The 22,431-nt window shown below is 37.0% G+C and overlaps 2 protein-coding genes across 5 annotated transcripts in view; one reads left to right on the forward strand and one right to left on the reverse strand.

Annotated features, from left to right (window-relative positions):
- RMC1 (regulator of MON1-CCZ1) overlaps window positions 1-6,367 on the forward strand; it is a 29,497-nt gene extending 23,130 nt beyond the window's left edge. Inside the window, exons 14-20 of the mRNA XM_081322340.1 lie at window positions 42-148; window positions 854-973; window positions 1,179-1,256; window positions 2,866-2,970; window positions 3,453-3,521; window positions 4,572-4,797; window positions 6,177-6,367. Of these exons, the coding sequence (XP_081178466.1) occupies window positions 42-148; window positions 854-973; window positions 1,179-1,256; window positions 2,866-2,970; window positions 3,453-3,521; window positions 4,572-4,797; window positions 6,177-6,256 (785 nt within the window). The 3' untranslated portion in view covers window positions 6,257-6,367. The remainder of the gene's footprint in view (window positions 1-41; window positions 149-853; window positions 974-1,178; window positions 1,257-2,865; window positions 2,971-3,452; window positions 3,522-4,571; window positions 4,798-6,176) is intronic.
- Window positions 2,989-22,431, reverse strand: part of NPC1 (NPC intracellular cholesterol transporter 1) — a 48,616-nt gene continuing 29,173 nt past the window's right edge. The window contains exons 19-26 of one of the 4 annotated variants that reach the window (XM_081322337.1): window positions 18,292-18,407; window positions 18,051-18,180; window positions 16,380-16,580; window positions 10,175-10,406; window positions 8,852-8,965; window positions 7,975-8,137; window positions 6,839-6,889; window positions 2,989-3,292 (exon numbers count right to left, since the gene is read on the reverse strand). In XM_081322337.1, the coding sequence (XP_081178463.1) occupies window positions 3,246-3,292; window positions 6,839-6,889; window positions 7,975-8,137; window positions 8,852-8,965; window positions 10,175-10,406; window positions 16,380-16,580; window positions 18,051-18,180; window positions 18,292-18,407 (1,054 nt within the window). In that variant the 3' untranslated portion in view covers window positions 2,989-3,245. Of the gene's footprint in view, window positions 3,293-6,627; window positions 6,890-7,974; window positions 8,138-8,849; window positions 8,966-10,174; window positions 10,407-16,379; window positions 16,581-18,050; window positions 18,181-18,291; window positions 18,408-22,431 lie in introns of those variants that run through there. The other 3 variants (XM_081322339.1, XM_081322338.1, XR_014025752.1) reach the window with 3 other exon arrangements.

A 22,431-nucleotide genomic window follows, 5' to 3' on the forward strand; every position in this document is an offset into this window, starting at 1 on the left:
AACATGCCTGTTTTACATGTCCCTTGTGTGTTCTATTGCAGTGTTAAATGAACCAGAAGGAGGCTCGTTGAGTGTAATTGCCACTGTTTTTGACAAGCTCAATCACGAATATAAGAAATACTTAGAAGCAGAACAGGCTTATACTATGGCAAGTTGTGAACACTATCTTATACATATTCTTTGGTTAGCACAAATTCCTTTTTATCATAAATATGGTATTGATTTACCTTTTTAAAATTAGATCACTATATTATTATCAATGTGAAAGTGTCAGTGGTGTCCACATAGAAGAGCCTTTTTAAATATTTTTTTTCTTGGATGTGGCAGGTACAATCCACTGATCTGTTGTTACTGGTTATCATCCTCTACACAGTGGCTACTCTGTTATCATTCAAAAATGTCACTGTTTAAGGTGAAAGAATGCTATATTATACAAGGATGATTGTGAAGCAAATTCTCTTGCATTGTAACAATATATAAAATTTAAAATTCCCTTCTGCCAGTAGCATCCTCACAAACCCCTACTGGAACTGATTACATCACCCTTTATTGTCAAAGTAGTATACTTCGCTATACTATTATCATTCAGTTGCAGTGTCCCAAAGCATTAACTGCTTAATAGCAAGTCTCATTATTGCAAAAGCACTTCAAAATGTATTACATTTGTAATAATAATGTAATAAAACACTTTGAAGTACCAGTATATATTTTTGGTCACAATTCTTACTTAATCTATACTGGTTTAACAATATTATAAACCCTAGGTACAAAATTACTTTTAAATCTATTATTTAGTGATCTGTTTCAGCTAAAGTGCATGATTTAATAAAATGTTCCTACGCTTCTTTTGCAGGCATTAGAAACTGGACAGAGCAGAGGCAATCCACCACCAAAGCGCCCAGTCCGTACACAGGCAGTTATTGATCAGTCAGACATGTACACTCATGTTCTATCAATCTTTACAGAAAAAAAGGTCAGTTAATAGGAGAATTCTGCTTTAATTACGTCACTGTTCATATTACTATAGTTGACATGATTAAAAGTTTTGTAATAAGCTAGCTAATTTGCTAAAGCATATATGAATTCTGAATAGCACCAAATCACTATTTAAATACAACTCAAATCCAAATTCTGTAAACTTATTTTCAAAGATATTTTTCCTATTCTTTTCTAATAAGGAGGCCCCCCACAAGTTCACTATTGCTGTTGTAATGGAGTATATTCGCTCACTCAACCAGTTCCAGATAGCTGTTCAGGTAGGTACTTGAAAGTGTCATAATTTGAAATAGCTTTTGCTAATTTTTTTTTTACTATTTAAGTTATCCAGTATGTTCAATATTAGTTGAAACCTTGAAACCTCTTCAAAAGTCAGCTGAACAAAGATCCCTGCATAAGAGACAAACGTCTGTAAGAACAGAGAATTGCTTGTCAACCTAAATACTAAAAGGTTACACCAGGCCATTTGAGGTTTATCTGTTAATGTCAAACTCCAGGAGAATTCCCCCATTTGGTGCTACAAAGAAGAGCGCAATCTGTTGCATATCAGAGGTATTTTACTATATTTATATAATCATAATATATCCAAATTACCTGAATTTAGTTCATTCACTCCCAACCATGTTCCAGACAATGGTTTCAGAATGCTGTAACCTCTGTGGAAACAATAGAAATCCACTTGCTGAGAATTCCTTTCATATTGATAATATGTTGGCTCAAACCTCTGAATAGACACCCTGTTTCCTATACATGTTGAAGTGTGTGTAGAATGAGATGGAACAGAAATCTGACAATCCAACATTGCTCATCCAGCAAGCATTGGAAGAACTTCAGTTCTGAAGTTTCTAAGACCAACAAATTCAGAAGAAAAAGGTCTGATAGTATTGAAAGCCCCAAAGTGATCTAGGCATGAACCAAGACGGTTGCTCTTTCTAATTCATTCCCAGAGGATCAGTCATTTCTTAAGATGGCCAAGATTGTGCCCATTCCAAAACTAAGCCTGAAATTATTGAAATAAATACAAATAATTGACATAATGTAAGAATACATGGGGATATACTGGAATCACTTAATGTATACTGCTCAAAAAAATAAAGGGAACACAAGATAAGACATCCTACTATTAAATACAGTACACTGTGTTGTTTAAGTGTTCCCTTTATTTTTTTGAGCAGTATAGATTATATTTTCTACTAAGGAACAATTTCTGAACTATGTGAAAGTTAAGGCATGCAAATAATTTTTAATTGGTCTTTCAGCTGGGAGTCCTAATGCATATAGGTTTTGCCTCAAATAACTCTTGGCAGTCATTAAATTTAAAACTTCCACTTTTGCCACTAGTTCTTCATACGTGTACAATTTTGCAAGCATAAGCAATGTTTATCTGTACAGAAAATGTACAGGCAGGAGAGTAGCTATATAAAATGTCTATGTTGCTTTCATGCCAATAGGTAATGGCAATTAAACAATTAAATTTTTATTTATTGTAATTCAGGAGTTTTCTAAAATTTTATTTAGGTATTTATTTATGCATGTATTTATTCAGCTAACTTTATTTATTATTATTTATTTATTATTGGGACTTATATGCCGCCCTATCTCCCGAAGGACTCAGGGCGGCTAACAACAATAAAACACAATAATACAAATGTTAAAAAGTTGTTGGAACTGCCCATTTCAAATTTGAAAAGTAAAAGTGTAATACACATGCAAATGCATTTCAATAAAAAGACTAATTTATTTTGGATCTACTTCCTTGAAATGCTTTCTACTATATGTTTCTTTCAAATTGAGGTTTAGCTAAATGTTTATACATTTGCTGAGTTATGAATAGTTTCAGTATTGAAATTTCCCTGTTTGTCTTCTTAGCATTTTCTTTATGAATTGGTAATCAAAACCCTTGTTCAGCACAATTTATTCTACATGCTTCATCAGTTCCTACAGTACCATGTTCTCAGTGATTCAAAACCTTTGGTGAGTAACCTTGCATACTTTAAATTGCTTCCATTTTTGCTTGTATCCCTTCTCAAAAATCTCAGCAATGTGTAGGATTGTCCTGTTTAGCCCCAGATCATGTCATTGCACCATGTTGTTGTTAGCTGCAAAGTCGTGTCCGACCCATCGCGACCCTATGGACAACATTCCTCCAGGCCTTCCTGTCCTCTACCATCTTCTGGAGTCCATCTAAGCTCACGCCTACTGCTTCAGTGACTCCATCCAGCCACCTCATTCTCTGTCGTCCCCTTCTTCTATTGCCCTCGATCTTTCCCAGCATTAGGCTCTTCTCCAGTGAGTCCTTTTGCACCATAGAGAGGTTGAAAAATAATGACATCAACACATTATCTTCTACTGTGTCCTAATATGCTTTGTTGCTGAGCAAGAATGATTTACTAAGCTGCTTTTAGTTTAAGAGCAAATTGTGAAATACTAGATAACTGATTTATTTCTTATTTTAGGCTTGTTTATTGTTGTCTCTTGAAAGTATTTACCCACCAGCACATCAACTCTCCCTGGATATGTTAAAGGTAAGTAGACAGAGGAAGTGTAAATGTGCCATTTTCTTTCTTTGATTATGGGTAATTATGGTAGAGGTAAAATCTACTAATTGCCCAGTTGGAATTAATCCAGAGAACTTCATAAGGAATATTTTGGGCTTCCCCCAGGGCAACCTCATTGCCTATTTAAAAACAGAGGTAAGGCTACCTTCCACCTCCATTCAAATATGTTGTGCATTGCTGGGGCACTATAAGAAATTAAAAAGCCTTCAAAGATTCTATCTAATCAAACTCTGTTTTTTTCCATTCCATTACATATTTGGGAATCAATTGGACCAAATTTTTGTCACATATACTATAACTGTATTTCCTACCACCTTTGGGAAAACTTGGCTCTTGAAACAGAAAATATTAAAGAAAGGAATGCCAATAAAGATGCCACTGGAGGACAATCATCCATTTTCATTTTAGTACATTCATAAAAAAAACATAGCATCTCCTCCTAGTATTTAGTTAATGCAACCATTGCATTGCTTAAATGGGCTTTAATATCTCTTCACCTGCAGATTATGTGATCCACATACGTCATTTTGTATCCTCTCTATTGAACAATTTCCTGTGCCTGTGGTGTTGTCAAGTGAAGAATGTTATTCATTATGTCCTTCGCTGTCCCATTTACAATGAGATCAGGGCCAAATTATTGATAATAGGTAAACTGAAGGGCTGAAGCCCCCCAAAATTGAACCATCTTATTTCCAACTGCAGCAATCAAGCTGCTACTTTTGCTCTGCTCTCATTTAAACTTAGAAATACTTAAGTTCTTAGTTGTAGCTTTACTTTGCTGTAACCTTTTTAGATTCAATGCTCTTTTTATTTCTATTTATTACATTTTATTTGCTGTCCGTCTCTTTTTTAAAACAACTCTATTTGAAATTATTATTTTATAGCATGCTACACGTTGTAATTTATGGTTGCAACAATAAAATTACTAATAACTGTAGTAAATAAAGTAAGGCACCCACGGGAAAGAAGTCTTATGTATGGTTGGCAGCCACTTACTGTCATCATTTGTGCTTTCAGAGACTGTGTACAGCAAATGATGAAATAGTAGAAGTTTTGTTATCTAAACATCAAGTACTAGCTGCCTTGAGATTTATGAGAGGAATTGGTGGACATGACAGCATTTCTGCTCGTAAATTCCTTGATGCAGCAAAGCAAACTGAAGATGAGATGCTCTTCTATACCATATTCAGGTTTTTTGAGCAGAGAAATCAGCGAATACGAGGAAACCCTAGCTTCACTCCAGGTAAACAGCAATTTGATACGCATATAAAGAAAATTGGGTCCTCTTTTTATTTTTATAATATTCGAAGTTCAAAGCTAATAATCCTGCCTGTTAAATTGTTTCAAACAGGGCCTCACTAATTTCCTCATCTTTCCTCAGTAGAGAGAGGTAATAGTTTTTTTTAAATAACTGTACAGTCCTGCAAAATTATAATGTTTAAAGATAAAAAGCTACTCCAAGGATAGAATAGTAAATTTTACCAAATTGATATAATTTTTTGGTAATTTTTTTTTAAAATAAGTTAAAAAAGAAACCGGGGTCTCTCCAGAGAAGGAAAAGAAAATGAAACGTAGGCCACTACTACTGCTTTTTCCTTGAATAAAATTTAATTTCTGAAGGCACTTGTAGGCACAATTTTGTATATTGAAAACAGTTATGACAAATGGGACCTTCTGAAGCTTAGGAGAAAGATAACAGTTACTAAAACAGCTGGAACATTGTGATGCAGTATCAACATCTGTAAAAAATATGCAAGATCCTTAATTGGAAGAAAAAATAGTCTCACACTATTTGAATGTTGACTTCAGTGCAGCTAGATGGTATGGAATTATAATTATATTTTAACAGTGGGGTTAATAGGTCAGTTGGAGATAGCCTGCTACAACATTGTAAGAGCTGTAAGTCTTGTGGACTTAGAAGGAGACATTTAGAACTTACCTTTATTTAAACTAAAAGGTGCTTTGTCATTACCACCCAGTAATGAATTTGATAGGACTAGAAGAATGTGTCTAGTTCTTCAGTAGCACTTCATCTCCCTCTAATCAAAATCCTTGTCTTTTTTTGTTTCTTTAAGTTTTTTTGCAGGAAAAATATCCCCATATTCCCATTTCTAAATCAGCAAACGATTGTTAATGCTCCCTCATGCATGCAGTTCCACACTACCAGGGGCCCTTGTGCATTTCTCAATAATAGCTTTAACTATCAATAGTTTTCAAAATCAAAATAAATATCAATATCAAATCAAATTATAATTGTTAAATTTACATAAAAATATATTTTCTGTGGAAAGTACCTCAAAGATAATTCCCCCTCAGTGTTCTTGATTATGCATAAAATCTACTTTTCCTAGTATTATTATACAAAAGTCATAGCATAAGGTATGTATACAATGTATTGTAGCCTATATGCATCTACTTTACCCATTTGCTTTCTGTTTTTATACAATTATTTTGTGATCCAGCTTCCCAGTTTCAAAATTTGGGGCATGTTGTAGTAAGAGAGTGAAGCAGAGGTAGCTCCTAAGGTTGAATTTTTTAAAAAAATATTAAGAATATACTCAAGCATGATTCCTCAAGATGTCAAAAATAACACTGATTACATTTTCTATCCTTCTCTTGTAGGAGAACACTGTGAAGAGCATGTCACATTTTTTAAGCAGGTTTTTGGAGACCAAGCATTAATGAAACCTACCACTTTCTGACATAGTAAAATTGTTTCAGAATAAGGATGTATAAAGTTAATTTATTACATTTATGTACTTTTACTTTTGAGCTACAAAAGATCTATTTTATAATAAAGTATATATACAGACCCTTTGGCAAATATTAAAAATATTACAACATTTTAACAGATGGCTTATTTTTCTTCTAAAAATAAAGCCAAAAATTGCATTGTCTTGCATTAAAAAATTATCAGTGGTTCAACAATCTAATCTCATACCAATCACTTTTAAGTGTTACCAGGAATCTGTTTATATTGCAAATCAGTTTCCTTTCCAGGAACAAAAACTAGAATAAATTACAATTTCTCATTCATGTTTCTAGTTTAAGTAATACTGATAAATACTGATATTGATATACTTCTTCCTGAATCCAAACTGTTCAGAATTACTGTTTTTCTTCCAGTTATGCAGAAAATTAATGAATCCCAGTAACATTTTACAGTTGTGAGATGGTAATCATAGAAACTTGCTACAATTTATAAGTCTTCAGCCAGAATTCAGAGTCCACTGACCACTTTGTTTAAAATGGCTAGAAGAACAGTAGTTTTTCTCTTTCTGTACCTTTGTTCCTTTCTTGTGCTGCACGAGCTTTAGCTTTATTTATTGAGGGTCCTATAGAAGAAAAATAAAAATGTTGATTTTCTTTCTATATTTTATTAGTTCAGTAATGCTAGACACTTGTGATGCAAAAAGATGGAACAACGAACATGACTATAATATGTTGAAGCATCTTACATACAAATCAAGTAAAATTTTAAAGTCATTTTAACATAATGATTACATTTAAAATCGTTTCTACTCCTACTGGTCAAATTTGAAGTTGATAACACAAATCAGAGTTTAGCAGAATATGGGCTGGGTTCATTTATACAGGGGTCCCCAACCCCCAGGCCGTGGCTGGTGCTGGACTGCGGCCCATTCCGAACCAGGCCACAGAAGCAAGTAGGCAAGTGTGCTTATGTGCACAAATCCACTTGCGTGAGCTACAACCATGTGAACCCATGTGCACTCATTCGAGCAAGTGGCAGGCACATACAGCCATCACTCGTGCAAATGGAGCTGCATGTGCAAGTGTGCTCACCTGCTTGCACGGGAATCGTCCCCTTTCCACCACCACAGCAGCAGTCCACAGCAAAATAGCACAATGCCATAGTTTATAGAATAAGGTACTGTGCACATGTTAAGACATGGTTTACATACAGGCACAAATACAAGCTAAAAACATTAGCATGATGCATAAATCCTGCCACAACAAGCTAGTTCTTCTATAACAAGGAATTTACACATTTTGATCCTGCTTAAACTTTATTTCTCAAGATGTTACCTAATTAGTCCTCCAATTTCAGAAATAATTATATGAACACGGCTTATTTTAAATTAAGTTAAAAATTAATACATTTGTTAATTCAGACATATTTCAAAAAATACTATGCTAGGGATTTTTTGGTATGCCATTGTGGCATGACAATAAGCTAACCCTCCCACCCAAAAAACAAAAACAATACATATTATGCCTTACCATGAGAAACCAAATCATTCTTTCAGTCTCATAAAGAATAGTGGGTTTGCGCATGCCCAAGTGGTCTACTTTGATGAACCAGTTTGTTTATTATGTTAAATAAATACATCACAATGTTAAACGTAGCCTCTGCGGCATATAGGTTACTATATCTGAATCAAATTCAATTTTGACTTACCTATGTAGCTAAGTAGGACAGGAAGAAATATTAGACCATGGGTTGCTCCAAGTAGCACCATGGCCAAATACATCCTGAAGTAGAAGATCTGGAAAATCTGAGATTTGGAAAAAGCAAGCACCACTATTCCTCCAAATTTTGTAAGTGTAATACCACTGAAAACCTATTGAAATTAAAAAAAAGTAACAAATCTAGCATTGTCCTGTTATAGACAACATACCCATTCCCAACAGATCAGAATTATTGTATTTTTACATTATTTTTATTGGCATCATTATCAATAGCAACAATATATCAGCATCCTGCCTCCTGCATGGCTAGCAAACAAGCTTCTACTCTCCTCTTATCAACAAGTCAGGTTGGTAAGTGCCAGTTCATTGGGTTTTGCAATAAAAATGTACAATCTGCACTAAGATACTTAATGACAGAAAACTCATTGTTTTCTTCATTTTCCCGGTGTTCCTACTTTAGATGACTGTTCTCACAAAAGAAAAGGAAAAAAAAAAATCTCCAATGAATGTTGGAGATGAATGTTTTTAAGCAGGATACCTCATCTCCTCTCACCATTGCAATTTTGCCAAGGTTCAATAGGAAAGGGGGAGACAAGCAATGGAATGGTATATGCACGTGAAGTCTGGTGCATATGGACAGTACTTGATCTGTAGTCCTTTGGGTTAAAATGATTATCTACCCAAAACTTTGTTATAATTACAAACTACAGGAAGAGATAAACTTTGCACTACACAGATGCACGGTGTAGATTGCATCTATATGCTGACACATTGGTTGCGTACGGGCCATGAGTTGTGAAGACAATTGGGCCCAATTCCTGTGGTTTCTATTGCCCCTGACAAACAGGATACAAAATACTACTTACACAGCTCCCCATTTGGGATAGTGCTTCCTCAGCACGCTCTACTCTTGTTGCTTTTGTACTAATTGTGAATGCTCTTGTCACATGGCTACAAAACTCAACAGAGATGCCACAACTCTGCAATGGAGATAATGAAGATATTAGGATGTTCTACTGTTTGATAAAGTATAAGGCATTCAAATAAATGGTAATTAAATACTTATAGTTAAAAATTGGTATATGCAAAATAACACAAAAAGGGAATAAGCAGAAAGTAAATCTGCCATAACAAATTGAACGCAACAATAAATGCAGCAAGTCAAATTATACTGTATTACCAAGTACCTCTATCAGCTTCTAGAAGTTATCACCAAATAGGCATTCTTTGTAGAAAAATCCATAGGTTAGAAATAATTGAGATATGAAGATGGGTTTTAAAATATCACAATAGTTAACAGTGGATATAAAAAAGGGTAGACCCTGATATTAAAATGCCAGGTGTTTGAGATGTAAGTGAAGTAATTTATCTTCATGTGATTTTTTCTTCTTTCTTCTGCCTTTTTCTTCCTCTTTTATCACTTTGAGTGCCAAGGGAGATCTGACTTTTTACATTTCAAAAAACTGGCATTTTAACTGGGATATCTAGATTATTTAATAAGTGTTTAACTGAATGTTGTGTTACCTCTAAATATTAGTTTAAACCAATTATTCTAAGCATAGCACATATTAAGTCAACTATTAAGCAGTCACAAATAAAGATACATTATTGGTGAAGAGATATCAAAACTTGATTCCCAAAAGTTAAAAATCCTTAAAAAGAATTATTGAGAAAGAACATTTTCTCTGAATAAGGGGGATGATTGGTAGGCAGGAAACCATGTGTTGCAGAGTAAAATGTGAAAAGTGGGCAATTATGTCTTTTTTTTTTCTTTTCAAATTTTCAGTACCAAATCGCTAGAGCTGAAAAAGCAGCAAACATTTTCGAGGTTTAAAATTCAAAACAATTTACAGAATCAATTATTAACTTTATTTGATACATTTTTTTGTTGGGGCATTGGTAATAGATGCTGCTATACACAATATTATCTGGCTAAATCACTGACACCAAGTCTAGGACAAATCTTGTCACTGTATTCCAAAGAGCCTAAATGATTTGGTACCGTAATGGAAACAAAAAGGCCAACACATCCTTTTACAAGGAATGAAGTAAGTGTCTCAAGCACAGCATGTATTCTTTTGAGCCTTTAAATCCATTTTTAAGGCTATAAATTGTACAGAATCTAAGCAGAATTTGTTTTGCACCAAAGTTTTGTAAACAGACTAGAATTAAAATGCAGGTAAACTTACCATGACAAGGTTTACTAAGGAAACTGCATTTAAGGTGATATCCCACAGCCACATCACTCCAAACATGTTGACCAGTATCATAGCAATAGTGAGGGAAACAATAATGGCAGCCCATAGTTCAAAACCAAGCAGCACCATAGTTACTATGAATATTGATCCAAGGGAAATGCCAAGATTAAAGATGGTGTCATTCACAATTGTTAAATATTGTTCATAAAAAACATAGAACAAGCTATGAAGAGAAAGATAAGTAAAGTTAACAAATTTACAAACTATAGCTTTCTACCACTTAGCTTCTAAAAAAAGTCACTTTCTACTTTTTTCCAAAATTGAAGGCAAGAATGAAAGAATCTAATACATTTGTCCAGCCTTAAATCACAATGTTGTATTCCAATTTTTTAAACCTAAACATAGGCTTCTGCAATACAAACATATATTTGAAATGTAACTTTATTTTTTTTAAAAAAAGAACAAAGGGCACAAAGTAGCATTGTACAGGTATTTGTAGCTAAATACGTACCCATTTTAGACTATCATTATGAGAGCTAGTTTGGTGTAATAGTTAAGGCACCAAGCTAGAAAGCAGGAGGCTGAATTCTAATCCTGTCTTAGGCACAAAGCCCTAGAAAGGGGGCAATGGCAAACCACTTCTGAAGAACCTTGCCAGGAGTCAAAAACTGATTTGAAGACACATGCATACACAAAAAAGGACAATCGGTAGTTTCAGCGTTTCAACCCAAATGGAGGGCTTTTAAGGAGAGATCACTCTGATCTCTTTGAGAGAGAAGAAGTCGCTGTGTTCAACAACCCTTTCTCTTTCTTTTGCTTTCTTCCCGTATTGATGAATTTTCATGGCTTTGAACATACTGTTCCCACCAAGTGTTTTGTACAGCCCAACTCATTTCTGGAATGCAGCCTCTGGCAGAATTCTTAATGTGTGTCATTTGACCTGGAAGAATTTGTACACATCTTTGGAGTTGAGTATCATCAGTACGCTGATGATACCCAGCTTTTTATTTCGACCCCAAACCACCCCAGTGATGCCCTTGACGTGATGTCCCGTTGCCTGGAGGCGGTTCGGGTCTGGATGGGGAGGAACAGGCTTCAACTCAACCCTGACAAGACCGAGTGGCTGTGCGTATCGGCATCCCGGGATATTCAGAATATTCCATCTCTTTCTATGGGGGGTGAGTTATTACCCCCCGTAGATAGGGCTCGCAACTTGGGAGTCCTCCTAGACTCACAGCTTTCTTTAGAAGACCATATAACAACTGTGACTAGGGGGGCCTTCGCCCAGGTTCGCCTGGTGCGCCAGTTGCGACCCTATCTAGATTGGGATGCCCTGCGTATGGTCACTCATGCGCTCGTGACCTCTCGTTTAGACTACTGCAACGCTCTCTACATGGGGCTGCCCTTGAGGACCACTCGGAGGCTCCAACTGGTACAGAATGCAGCCGCGAGAGTTGTGCTGGGAGTTTCCCGATACTCCCATGTTAAACCTCTGCTCCGTGAGCTGCACTGGCTCCCAGTTGTCTTACGGGTGAAATTCAAGGTGCTGGTAATGGTCTTTAAAGCCCTACATGGCATGGGTCCGGCGTACCTTAGGGATCACCTGCTGCCGGGATCAACTTCCCTCCGCCCTGTTCGCTCCCACAGAGAGGGCCTCCTCAGGGTGCCACCGGTCAGAGAATGTCGTCTGGTGGCCCCCAGGGGGAGGTCCTTCTCTGTGGGTGCGCCGGATTTGTGGAACCGTTTGCCAGTTGAGCTCCGGATGGCGCCCGACCTTCGCTCTTTCCGACGCGGTCTGAAGACCTACTTGTTCGAACAAGCCGGCCTGGCCTGATGGGTGATGGGTTTGGATTTTAATATTGTTTTAGTGCATTTTAACTTATTGTTGTTAGTTTGGGGCACCTTGTTTAATCTTTTTTTTAATATTTGTATTCTTGTATTTTTATATGTTTGCCCTGTTCACCGCCCTGAATCCTTCGGGAGAAGGGCGGTATACAAATAATATATTATTATTATTATTATTATTATTATTATTATTATTATTATTATTATTATTATTATTATTATTATTATTATTATCTATTTATAGCAAACTGAATAATTCATAAGATTAGGTCCTGATGCATTCTAAAACATAGTGTATTTATGTGCCCTTAACTGGGCATTTTCAGAAACTGATTATGATGATTACATGCTATCAAGTTATTGTTGACTCCTAACAACCACATCCCCTTCATGGATTACTGCCTTGTCGTGGCGAAGGGGCTTGCGTAATTCAATGAAGCTATGAGCTATGCCGTGCAGGGCCACCCAAGACGGAAAGGTCATAGCAGAGTGTTCTGACAAAACGTGATCCACTGGAGAAGGAAATGGCAACCCACTCCAGTATCTTTGCCATGAAAACCCTATGGACAGTACCAAAAGGCAAAACGATATGACGCTGGAAGATGAGCCCCTCAGGTCGGAAGGCGTTCAATATGCTACTGGGGAAGAGCAGAGGGCTAGTACTAGTAGCGCCAGAAAGAATGAAGCGACTGGGCCAAAGCCGAAAGGACGCTCAGCTGTGGATGTGTCTGGTGGTGAAAGGAAAGTCCGATGCTGTAAAGATTTTTTCTCCATAGGAACCTGGAATGTAAGATCCATGAATCAAGGAAAGCTGGACGTGGTCAAACAAGAGATGACAAGACTGAACATCGACATCTTAGGCATCAGTGAACTAAAATGGACAGGAATGGGTGAATTTAATTCAGATGACCATCAGGTATACTACTGCGGGCAAGAATCCCTCAGAAGAAATGGAGTAGCCTTCATAGTCAACAAAAGAGTAGGAAAAGCAATACTGGGATACAATCCTCAAAATGACAGAATGATCTCAGTTCGAATCCAAGGCAAACCATTCAATATCACAGTAGTCCAAGTCTATGCCCCAACCACCAGTGCTGAAGAGGATGAAATTGACCGGTTCTATGAAGCCCTACAGCACCTTATAGAACTAACACCAAAAAACGATGTCCTTATCATCATGGGGGATTGGAATGCTAAAGTAGGAAGCCAAAAGATAACTGGAATAACAGGCAAGTTTGGCCTTGGAGTACAAAATGAAGCAGGGCACAGGCTGATAGAATTTTGTCAAGAGAATACGATGGTCATAGCAAACACTCTTTTCCAAAAACCCAAGAGACGGCTCTACACATGGACATCACCAGACGGTCAACACAGAAATCAGATTGACTATATGCTCTGCAGCCAAAGATGGAGAAGCTCTATACAGTCAGTAAAAACAAGACCAGGAGCTGACTGTGGCTCAGACCATGAGCTTCTCCTTGCAAAGTTTAGGCTTAAACTAAAGAAAGTAGGGAAAAGCACTAGGCCACTCAGGTATGAATTAAATCATATCCCTGTCGAATATACAGTAGAGGTGACAAATAGATTTAAGGAATTAGATCTGATAGACAGAGTGCCTGAAGAACTATGGACAGAGGTTCGCGACATTGTACAACAGGTAGCAACCAAAACCATCCCAAAGAAAAAGAAATGCAAGAAAGCAAAATGGCTGTCTGAGGAAGCTTTGCAAATAGCTGAGGAAAGGAGGGAAGCGAAAGGCAAGGGAGAAAAAGAAAGATACGCCCAATTGAATGCAGAATTCCAGAGAATAGCTAGAAGAGATAAGAATGCCTTCTTAAATGAACAGTGCAAAGAAATAGAAGAAAACAATAGAATAGGGAGGACCAGAGATCTTTTCAAGAAAATTGGAGAGATGAAGGGAACGTTTAATGCAAAAATGGGCATGATATAGGACCAAAATGGCAGGGACCTAACAGAGGCAGAAGAGATTAAGAAGAGGTGGCAAAATTACACAGAAGAACTATACAAGAATGAGCTTAACGTCCCTGATAATCACAATGAGGTGGTCACTGACCTCGAGCCAGACATCCTAGAATGTGAAGTGAAGTGGGCCTTAGAAAAGCTAAGCAACAACAAAGCTAGTGGAGGTGACTGTATTCCAGCTGAGCTATTCAAAATCTTAAAAGACAATGCAGTAAAAGTGCTACACTCAATTTGCCAGCAAATTTGGAAAACTCAACAGTGGCCACAGGATTGGAAAAGATCAGTTTACATTCCAATTCCAAAAAAAGGCAATGCCAAAGAATGTTCAAACTATCGCACCATTGCACTCATTTCTCATGCTAGCAAAGTCATGCTTAAAATCCTACAAGCTAGACTTCAGCAGTATGTGGATCGAGAACTTCCAGAAGTACAGGCAGGATTTCGAAGAGGCAGAGGAACTAGAGATCAAATTGCCAACATACGCTGGATCATGGAGAAAGCTAGAGAGTTCCAGAAAAACATCTACTTCTGCTTCATTGACTATGCTAAAGCCTTTGATTGTGTGGATCATAACAAACTGTGGCAAGTTCTTAAAGAGATGGGAGTACCAGACCATCTTATTTGTCTCTTGAGAAACCTATATGCGGGTCAAGAAGCAACAGTGAGAACTGGACACGGAACCACTGATTGGTTCAAAATTGGGAAAGGAGTCCGGCAAGGCTGTATACTGTCGCCCTGCCTATTTAACTTATATGCAGAGCACATCATGAGAAAGGCAGGGCTAGATGAATCAAAAGTTGGAATTAAGATTGCCGGAAGAAATATCAACAACCTAAGATACGCAGATGATACCACTCTAATGGCAGAAAGTGAAGAAGAACTAAAGAGCCTCTTGTTGCAGGTGAAGAAGGAGAGTGCAAAACTTGGGTTGAAACTTAACATTAAAAAAACCAAGATCATGGCATCTGGCCCTCTCAATTCCTGGCAAATAGATGGGGAAGAAATGGAGGTAGTGACAGATTTTATTTTCCTGGGCTCCAAGATCACTGCAGATGGGGACAGTAGCCAAGAAATTAAAAGACGCTTGCTCCTTGGGAGGAAAGCCATGGCAAATCTAGACAGCACACTAAAAAGCAGAGACATCACCCTGTCAACAAAAGTGCGTATAGTCAAGGCTATGGTCTTCCCAGTTGCAATGTATGGCTGTGAAAGTTGGACCATAAGAAAGGCTGAGCGCCAAAGAATTGAGGCCTTTGAACTATGGTGCTGGAGAAGACTCCTGCGAGTCCCTTGGACTGCAAGGCGATCAAACCGGTCAGTCCTAGAGGAGATCAATCCTGACTGCTCTTTAGAAGGCCAGATCCTGAAGCTAAAACTCAAATACTTTGGCCACCTAATGAGAAGGAAGGACTCACTGGAGAAGAGCCTAATGCTGGGAAAGATCGAGGGCAATAGAAGAAGGGGACGACAGAGAATGAGGTGGCTGGATGGAGTCACTGAAGCAGTAGGCGTGAGCTTAAATGGACTCCAGAAGATGGTAGAGGACAGGAAGGCCTGGAGGAATGTTGTCCATAGGGTCGCGATGGGTCGGACACGACTTCGCAGCTAACAACAACAACAACAACCACATAGATTTTCTCCATGATGATCTGTTCCTAACATGGTTCTTCAGCTCTTCCAACTCATACCCATTGTTGCTGTAACTTAGTTTATCCACACTGCTGCTTGCTGTCCTCTTCCCTTCCACCTTTTGCAGCATTATAGCTTTCTCTAGATTAAAATTACTTAATGTCTGCTGATGATGGCAGTAAAAACAACAATTTTGCTTAATTTTTTTCCTTTGATCATTTTTGTTTTTTTACACTAAAGGCACCAAAAATGATGTTTCTCCACCACTAATGATGACAAAAAAATATTTTAGGAAGAAAGACAAATACTAAAAATTACATATTTCATTTACGGATTAAAGACTGATTGACAAAAACTGGGTAAGATTTTTTTCATTTGTGACTTTAGATTTATAAACTGAAGCCACAAAACGTCAGTCAATCAAGCATTTAGGAACTAATCAGAACAAAGTGGAACACTTTGAATACAATTCTAAATTAGTATTATTGCTTTATTTGTAAACTGTTCTATCTCTGCACAGGCTTATTAATATTTTCCTGTTTTAAAAAATACATATATTGCACAGAAAAAAAAAATTGGAACACTATCACCATTAAAAATTTCCCCCTATACAATTTAATGGCAACTTCTGAAGAAGAGGCACTATTCAAGGATTGTGTTCTAGTGTGCATATATTGCATAATCTAATTCTAATTCTACGATGTGGGATAATTTTCTGGCCATAAAGGAATTACTGTACCTGTAAGGAAAAACTTCAGCATTTTTTTCTTTGTGGACCATGACTTCAGTAATATTGTTTGCTATAATCCGTGCTTTTTTCAATGCATCAATAAAGTCTGCCGAGGTTTTTAGCACCGTATGGTAAGTCATGAAGTAAGTGGCTCCAATTTCAGAAGAGTTGTGTATAAAGGTGACTGCAGAACTATATGCAGCATGTCCTCTTAAAAAAGAGAGTAGTACAGTTGGCATACATCAAAAAGCTGCTGAGTTCTTTCAAATCAACCAACTAATAGGCATTTCAGTTTATTATCTTATTAGGAGATGCTACAGTTCAATATTTACTAAAAGTACACAATACAAAGCAATAGAATGCTGATGTCAAAGCAAAAACATCTGACTTGCAGCATGGATGTATTCAGGGAACAAAGCTGACAATGAACATTATGGGGCTGCATATCAAATGGTTTGATGAAATCATAATAGATTTAATGCATCGTGATTTATCACTTGATTATGTACTGTACATTTTTTTCACATATTGAATCAGACTAAATAGTCTATAGTTTCTTAGATCATATTTTTTCTGAAGATAGGACCATTTATCCAAAAGTATGAACTGTAGCATTTCATCTGTTGGATCTCTATCTAAATTATTTCAGGCAATTTATATCGTTTTGATCAAACCATTAACTATTTCATTCGGTACCATAAGGTAACATTTATCTGGTTGTAGAGGTTTTACCCCATACAAGAACAGTACATAATCCTTGACTATGTTGTTATGAAGCTTAAACTGTAGTACTGTTCCTGTGCATTCCACTTTATAATTAAGTGAACATTCTCTTTTCAGAGAAAAATAAAACTGGCTAGCTTCACCTTTTCATTTCATTTGTATTTTCTCTTCTTCATAGTCAGCTACTATGCTGATTCTTTTTATTTTGAATGTATCTGAGGAGCTCTTTTGTTGTTATTTGAAATTAACAAAGAGTTTCAGCTTTTTAGATTTTCTGATGTAAGGATCCAAATCTAGTCTATCTATATGTATTCTTTCTGGATTTTCAACTCACAATACATGTCCATTTGTTCACTAAACCTTTAGTATGGATGCATTGACTTCTGCTATTTTCCACAATTGTATGCAACCGTATTTTTACTGTTTCCTTTTTTTTGGGGAACTCCCACAAATGTTGAGCTCCTTTTCCCACTTGCTTCTCTTGCTATTAAAGCCCGCCAACCATTTTTATTTTAAGTTTAAAGTACAAATTTGAACATAAATAACATAATAATTTCATTATTCATTTCATGCCATTTTGAAAGTTCTTAATTTATTTTAACAGAATAGTAGATTAACAGAGTGGAAAGGACCTTGGAGGTCTTCTAATCCAACCCCGTTTAGGCAGGAAAACGTATAATAATTTATAATTATATAAATTTATAATTTATAATTATATAATTTATCTTCCCTTTCAGTTGCTACGTTTCCTTCTACATGGAAATTATATCCTTCAATTGCTGTGTTTCAATTAGGGCAATAATTATGCTAAGATTAAATTATATTTATTAAGTAATATTTGCCTACCCAAATTTAAAATTAAAGTTCAGCTTTATTTTGCATTTCTAGTGCTGTGAACATTATTATATAGACGAAGAAAGCCAGGTATTTTATGACTCAATGTCCTTCCAAACATACCCTTTGCCACATTTTGGATTAGGATTATCCGAGAGGAACATAGGGAGAAATTTCATGAAATCTTCACCCTCAGGTCTCTGTTTTCCTTCTTTAGTCAGTGGCCGGCAACGCACACATGATGGATTGACAACTGTATAAATGTTATTGGAAAATATTCATAAAATTAACATTTGTCTTCATTCATGTAAAACTGATTTGCTTCAGATTAAATACTTCATTAAGCCTTGAAATTCAGTGGTACCTGAAGCATTGCAGAATGCTCCAGTGGTGTTATAAGTTCTGCAACAGGAAGATTGCGGCTTGACCCAGTCAAAGTAGTCATCAATCCAGGAAGAAGGTGCATAGCCAATTCTTGTACTAAAATATGAAAATGGTACCATCATTTGTCAAACATTTTCAGGTACATTCTATACAAACTGCATATTTTTTTTAAAAGTATTCAATGCAGATATTGTAAATTTTAAAAATATATGGGTGGTCCTCGACTTATAACAGGTTGTTTAGTGATTGTTCAAATTTACAATGGCACTGGAAAAAGTGACTTATGAATGTTTTTCAAAAATGACTTACCACCATTGCAGCATCCTCATGGTCATGTGAGCAAAATTCAGGGGCTTGGCAACTGACTCAGATTTATGAAAGCTGCCGTGTCCCAGGGTCATGTGATCCCCTTTTGCGAACTTCTGACAAGCAAAGTCAATGAGGAAGCCAGATTCGCTTAACAACCATGTTGCTAACAATTGCAGTGATTCACTTAACAACTGTGGAAAGAAAGGTCATAAAATGGGGCAAAATTCACTTAACAAATATTTCACTTAGCACAGAAATTTTGGGCTCAATTGTCATATATTGAGGAATGCCTACAGTGATGGCTGAAACTGTTGGCACCCCAGAAATTTTTCCAGAAAATCAAGTATTTCTCACAGAAAAGTATTGCAGGAACACATGTTTTGCTATACACAGGTTTATTCCCTTTGTGTGTATTGGAACACAACAAAAAAGGGAGGAAAAAAAGCAAATTGGACATAATGTCAAACAAAACTCCAAAAATGGGCTGGACAAAATTATTGGCACCCTTAACTTAATATTTGGTTGCACACCCTTTGGAAAAAATAACTGAAATCAGTCGCTTCCTATAACCATCAATAAGCTTCTTACACCTCTCACCCAGAATTTTCGACCACTCTTCCTTTGCAAACTGCCCCAAAACATCATTGAACCTCCATCATATTTCACTGTAGGTACTGTGTTCTTTTCATTGTAGGCCTCATTTCGTTTTCAGTAAACAGTAGAATGATGTGCTTTACCAAAAAGCTCTATCTTGGTCTCATCTGTCCACAAGATGTTTTCCCAGAAGAATTTTGGCTTACTCAAGTACATTTTGGCAAACTGTAATCTTGCTTTTTTATGTCTCTGTGTCAGCAGTGGGGTCCTCCTGGGTCTCCTGCCATAGCGTTTCATTTCATTTAAATGTCGACGGATAGTTTGCGCTGACACTGATGCTCCCTGAGCCTGCAGGACAGCTTGCATTCCTTTGGAACTTGTTTGGGGCTGCTTATCCACCATCCGGACTATCCTGCATTGCAACCTTTCATCAATTTTTCTCTTCCGTCCATGACCAGGGAGATTAGCTACGGTGCCATGGGTTGCAAACTTCTTGATAATGTTGCGCACTGTGGACAAAGGCAAATCTAGATCTCTGGAGATGGACTTGTAACCTTGAGATTGTTGATATTTGTCCACAATTTTGGTTCTCAAGTCCTCAGACAGTTCTCTTCTCCTCTTTCTGTTGCCATGCTTCGTGTGGCACACACAGACACACAAAGCAAAGACTAAGTGAATTTCTCTCCTTTTTATCTGCTTTCAGGTGTGATTTTTATATTGCCCACACCTGTTACCTGCCCCTGGTGAGTTTAAAGGAGCATCACATGCTTGAAACAATCTTGTTTATCCACAATTTTGAAAGGGTGCCAATAATTTTGTCCAGCCCATTTTTGGAGTTTTGTTTGACATTATGTCCAATTTGCTTTTTTTCCTCCCTTTTTTGTTGTGTTCCAATACACACAAAGGGAATAAACCTGTGTATAGCAAAACATGTGTTCCTGCAATACTTTTCTGTGAGAAATACTTGATTTTCTGGAAAAATTTCTGGGATGCCAACAATTTCGGCCATGACTGTATATTTCAGAGAGGGAGAACTGCATTAGAAATTGTTCTTCCAATCCAATACAGAAATGTTTTGCAGTTTGGACTTCTAGGGAAGAAATGGCAAACTAAAGATGGCTCTTCTAAAAGTAGAGTTAACAGTGGTGGAAAGAAGAGTCAGTGAATAGACCAGGTATTTATTATTCCTCTCCAAACGGGAGAGGACTTGAAATCATCAACAAGTACTCCAGATTTTTGCTTCCTGCAAGGAGATTACAAGACAACCGTCTCCAGTGGGTTTAAAGCTCTGGGAGATGAAAGATGCTCAAACCACAGTCCAACACCTTCAAAAGGACACTGGGTCTACATAATTCCTTTTCTAATCAGTTTTGGAAAGTGCTTGTTAACTTGCTTTGAAACTACAGATAGTCCTCGAATTACAACCACAATTGACCCCAGAATTGTAAGCCGCCCTGAGTCTTCGGAGAAGGGCGGGATATAAATGGAATTAAAAAAATAAATTTATGTTGCTAAGTGAGAAATTTGTTAAGTGAATTTTGCCCCATTTTATGATTTTTCTTGCTACATTTGTTAAATGAATCACTGCAATTATTAAATTAGTAACAAGATTGTTAAGTGAACTTGGCTTCTCCATTGAGTTTGCTTGTCAGAAGATAGCAAAATATGATCACATAACCCCGGTACACTGCAACCATCATAAATGTGAACCAGATGTCGGCTTCTGGTTTGCCATTGCGGCTGCCGCAGCTGCAAAAAGGTAAGCTCTATCTTCCACATTTGGTTTCGCTCCGCTGGGGGGGCCTGGAAAGGGTCAAAAGTCGCCTTGTAGGGGTGACGAGCAAGGAGGGGATCCCCACTTGATCCCTGGGGGGCGGCAGTCCTTCCGCTCAATCCGGGGCAGCCCTCCAAACCGGCCCGTCACTAGGCTGCACACAGCTGAAGTCACTTACCACCAAGCACTTCAAAAGCAATGCGGATGAAACTGGGTGAGATCTGATCTTCTCTTTACCCTAAGTACTTTCTTTTCCTGTAAAAACTGCCTGAAGTATCTTTCCCCCTATGAGAAGAGAGGGAAGGGAATTTCTATCCCACCCTCTAAGAATAGCGGCGACTGACTACGCAGGGGAATTAAAGCACTAAAAGAACAACTTTAATCTAATTGCATTTGTATGTTCCTGAAACCTGGAGACCAAAATTTTTCCTATTTTTATTGGAGACTTTTGCTTTTATCTACAAAAAAGAAATAAAATTGGAAAAAAATTATAAAAATTTTGGACTTAAAAAACCTTAAACAGCATCAGTGACATCTTGTGGTGAGGTTTGGTATTACACCTTGTTATTTCCTAAAAGAGTCTTGGCTCGAAGCCTAGACCTTAGATAACACTCTTCTGACCGTGGCACCTGTGAGAAACTCAGCTGTATGAAAACAGCTAGGTGGCATAAGTGACCTACTTGAACTGTGAATGTAAATCTTTACTGACTTTCAGAGTTTATGTGGGGAATTGCCTTCCTATCTCTTTATTTGAGGAATATTGGTTACTATATGAGATGATAAAATACCTTGGACTATAAAATCTTGCCTGACAAACAATTTCTACTATAAAGACTATATATAAACATGTGAAAGAGTTGGATGAAGACCAGGGATCCTTTCGATGTTGAAAGCAATACATGAAACCATTCTTTCAGCTTGTGATAAAATAAGACCTAACATAAAAGATCAAGATGCCAGCTTAGATACACAAACCCAAACTGACTACAACCAAAGAATTAACAATGCAGAAGAGGAACAATCAAATATTAAAACAGAGGACTCAATTGACCAACAAATATAGTTAATGGAAAATCCAGAAAAGGGAGTGACAACACTGAAAATGGAAAAGACTTTCTATATAAATCAGAAGAAATTTGAGAAAGAAGAACAGATTGAATGGAAGATAAACATATCAGTACAATCATGGGGAATTGGAATAATAGGGAGACAACTTAATGAATACAAATGGGCTGGTAGTCCCTTCAAAAAAAAATGACAATTAAATGGTCTCCTTTATTTCAAATAACATATATAATAATAGAGGGAGATCTATCTGACGATCTAAAAGCACTGATATGGAAGCCTAGTTGGCCAAGGAAGAAAGCCAGAATAAGGCTGAAAAAAATTGGGGTTTTGATTTATTAGAGGGAATTTCATATTATTATTTAGAGGGTTAAAGGG

The sequence above is a fragment of the Vipera berus genome, assembly GCF_964194415.1.
Source record: "Vipera berus genome assembly, chromosome: 3".
NCBI lineage: Eukaryota > Metazoa > Chordata > Lepidosauria > Squamata > Viperidae > Vipera > Vipera berus.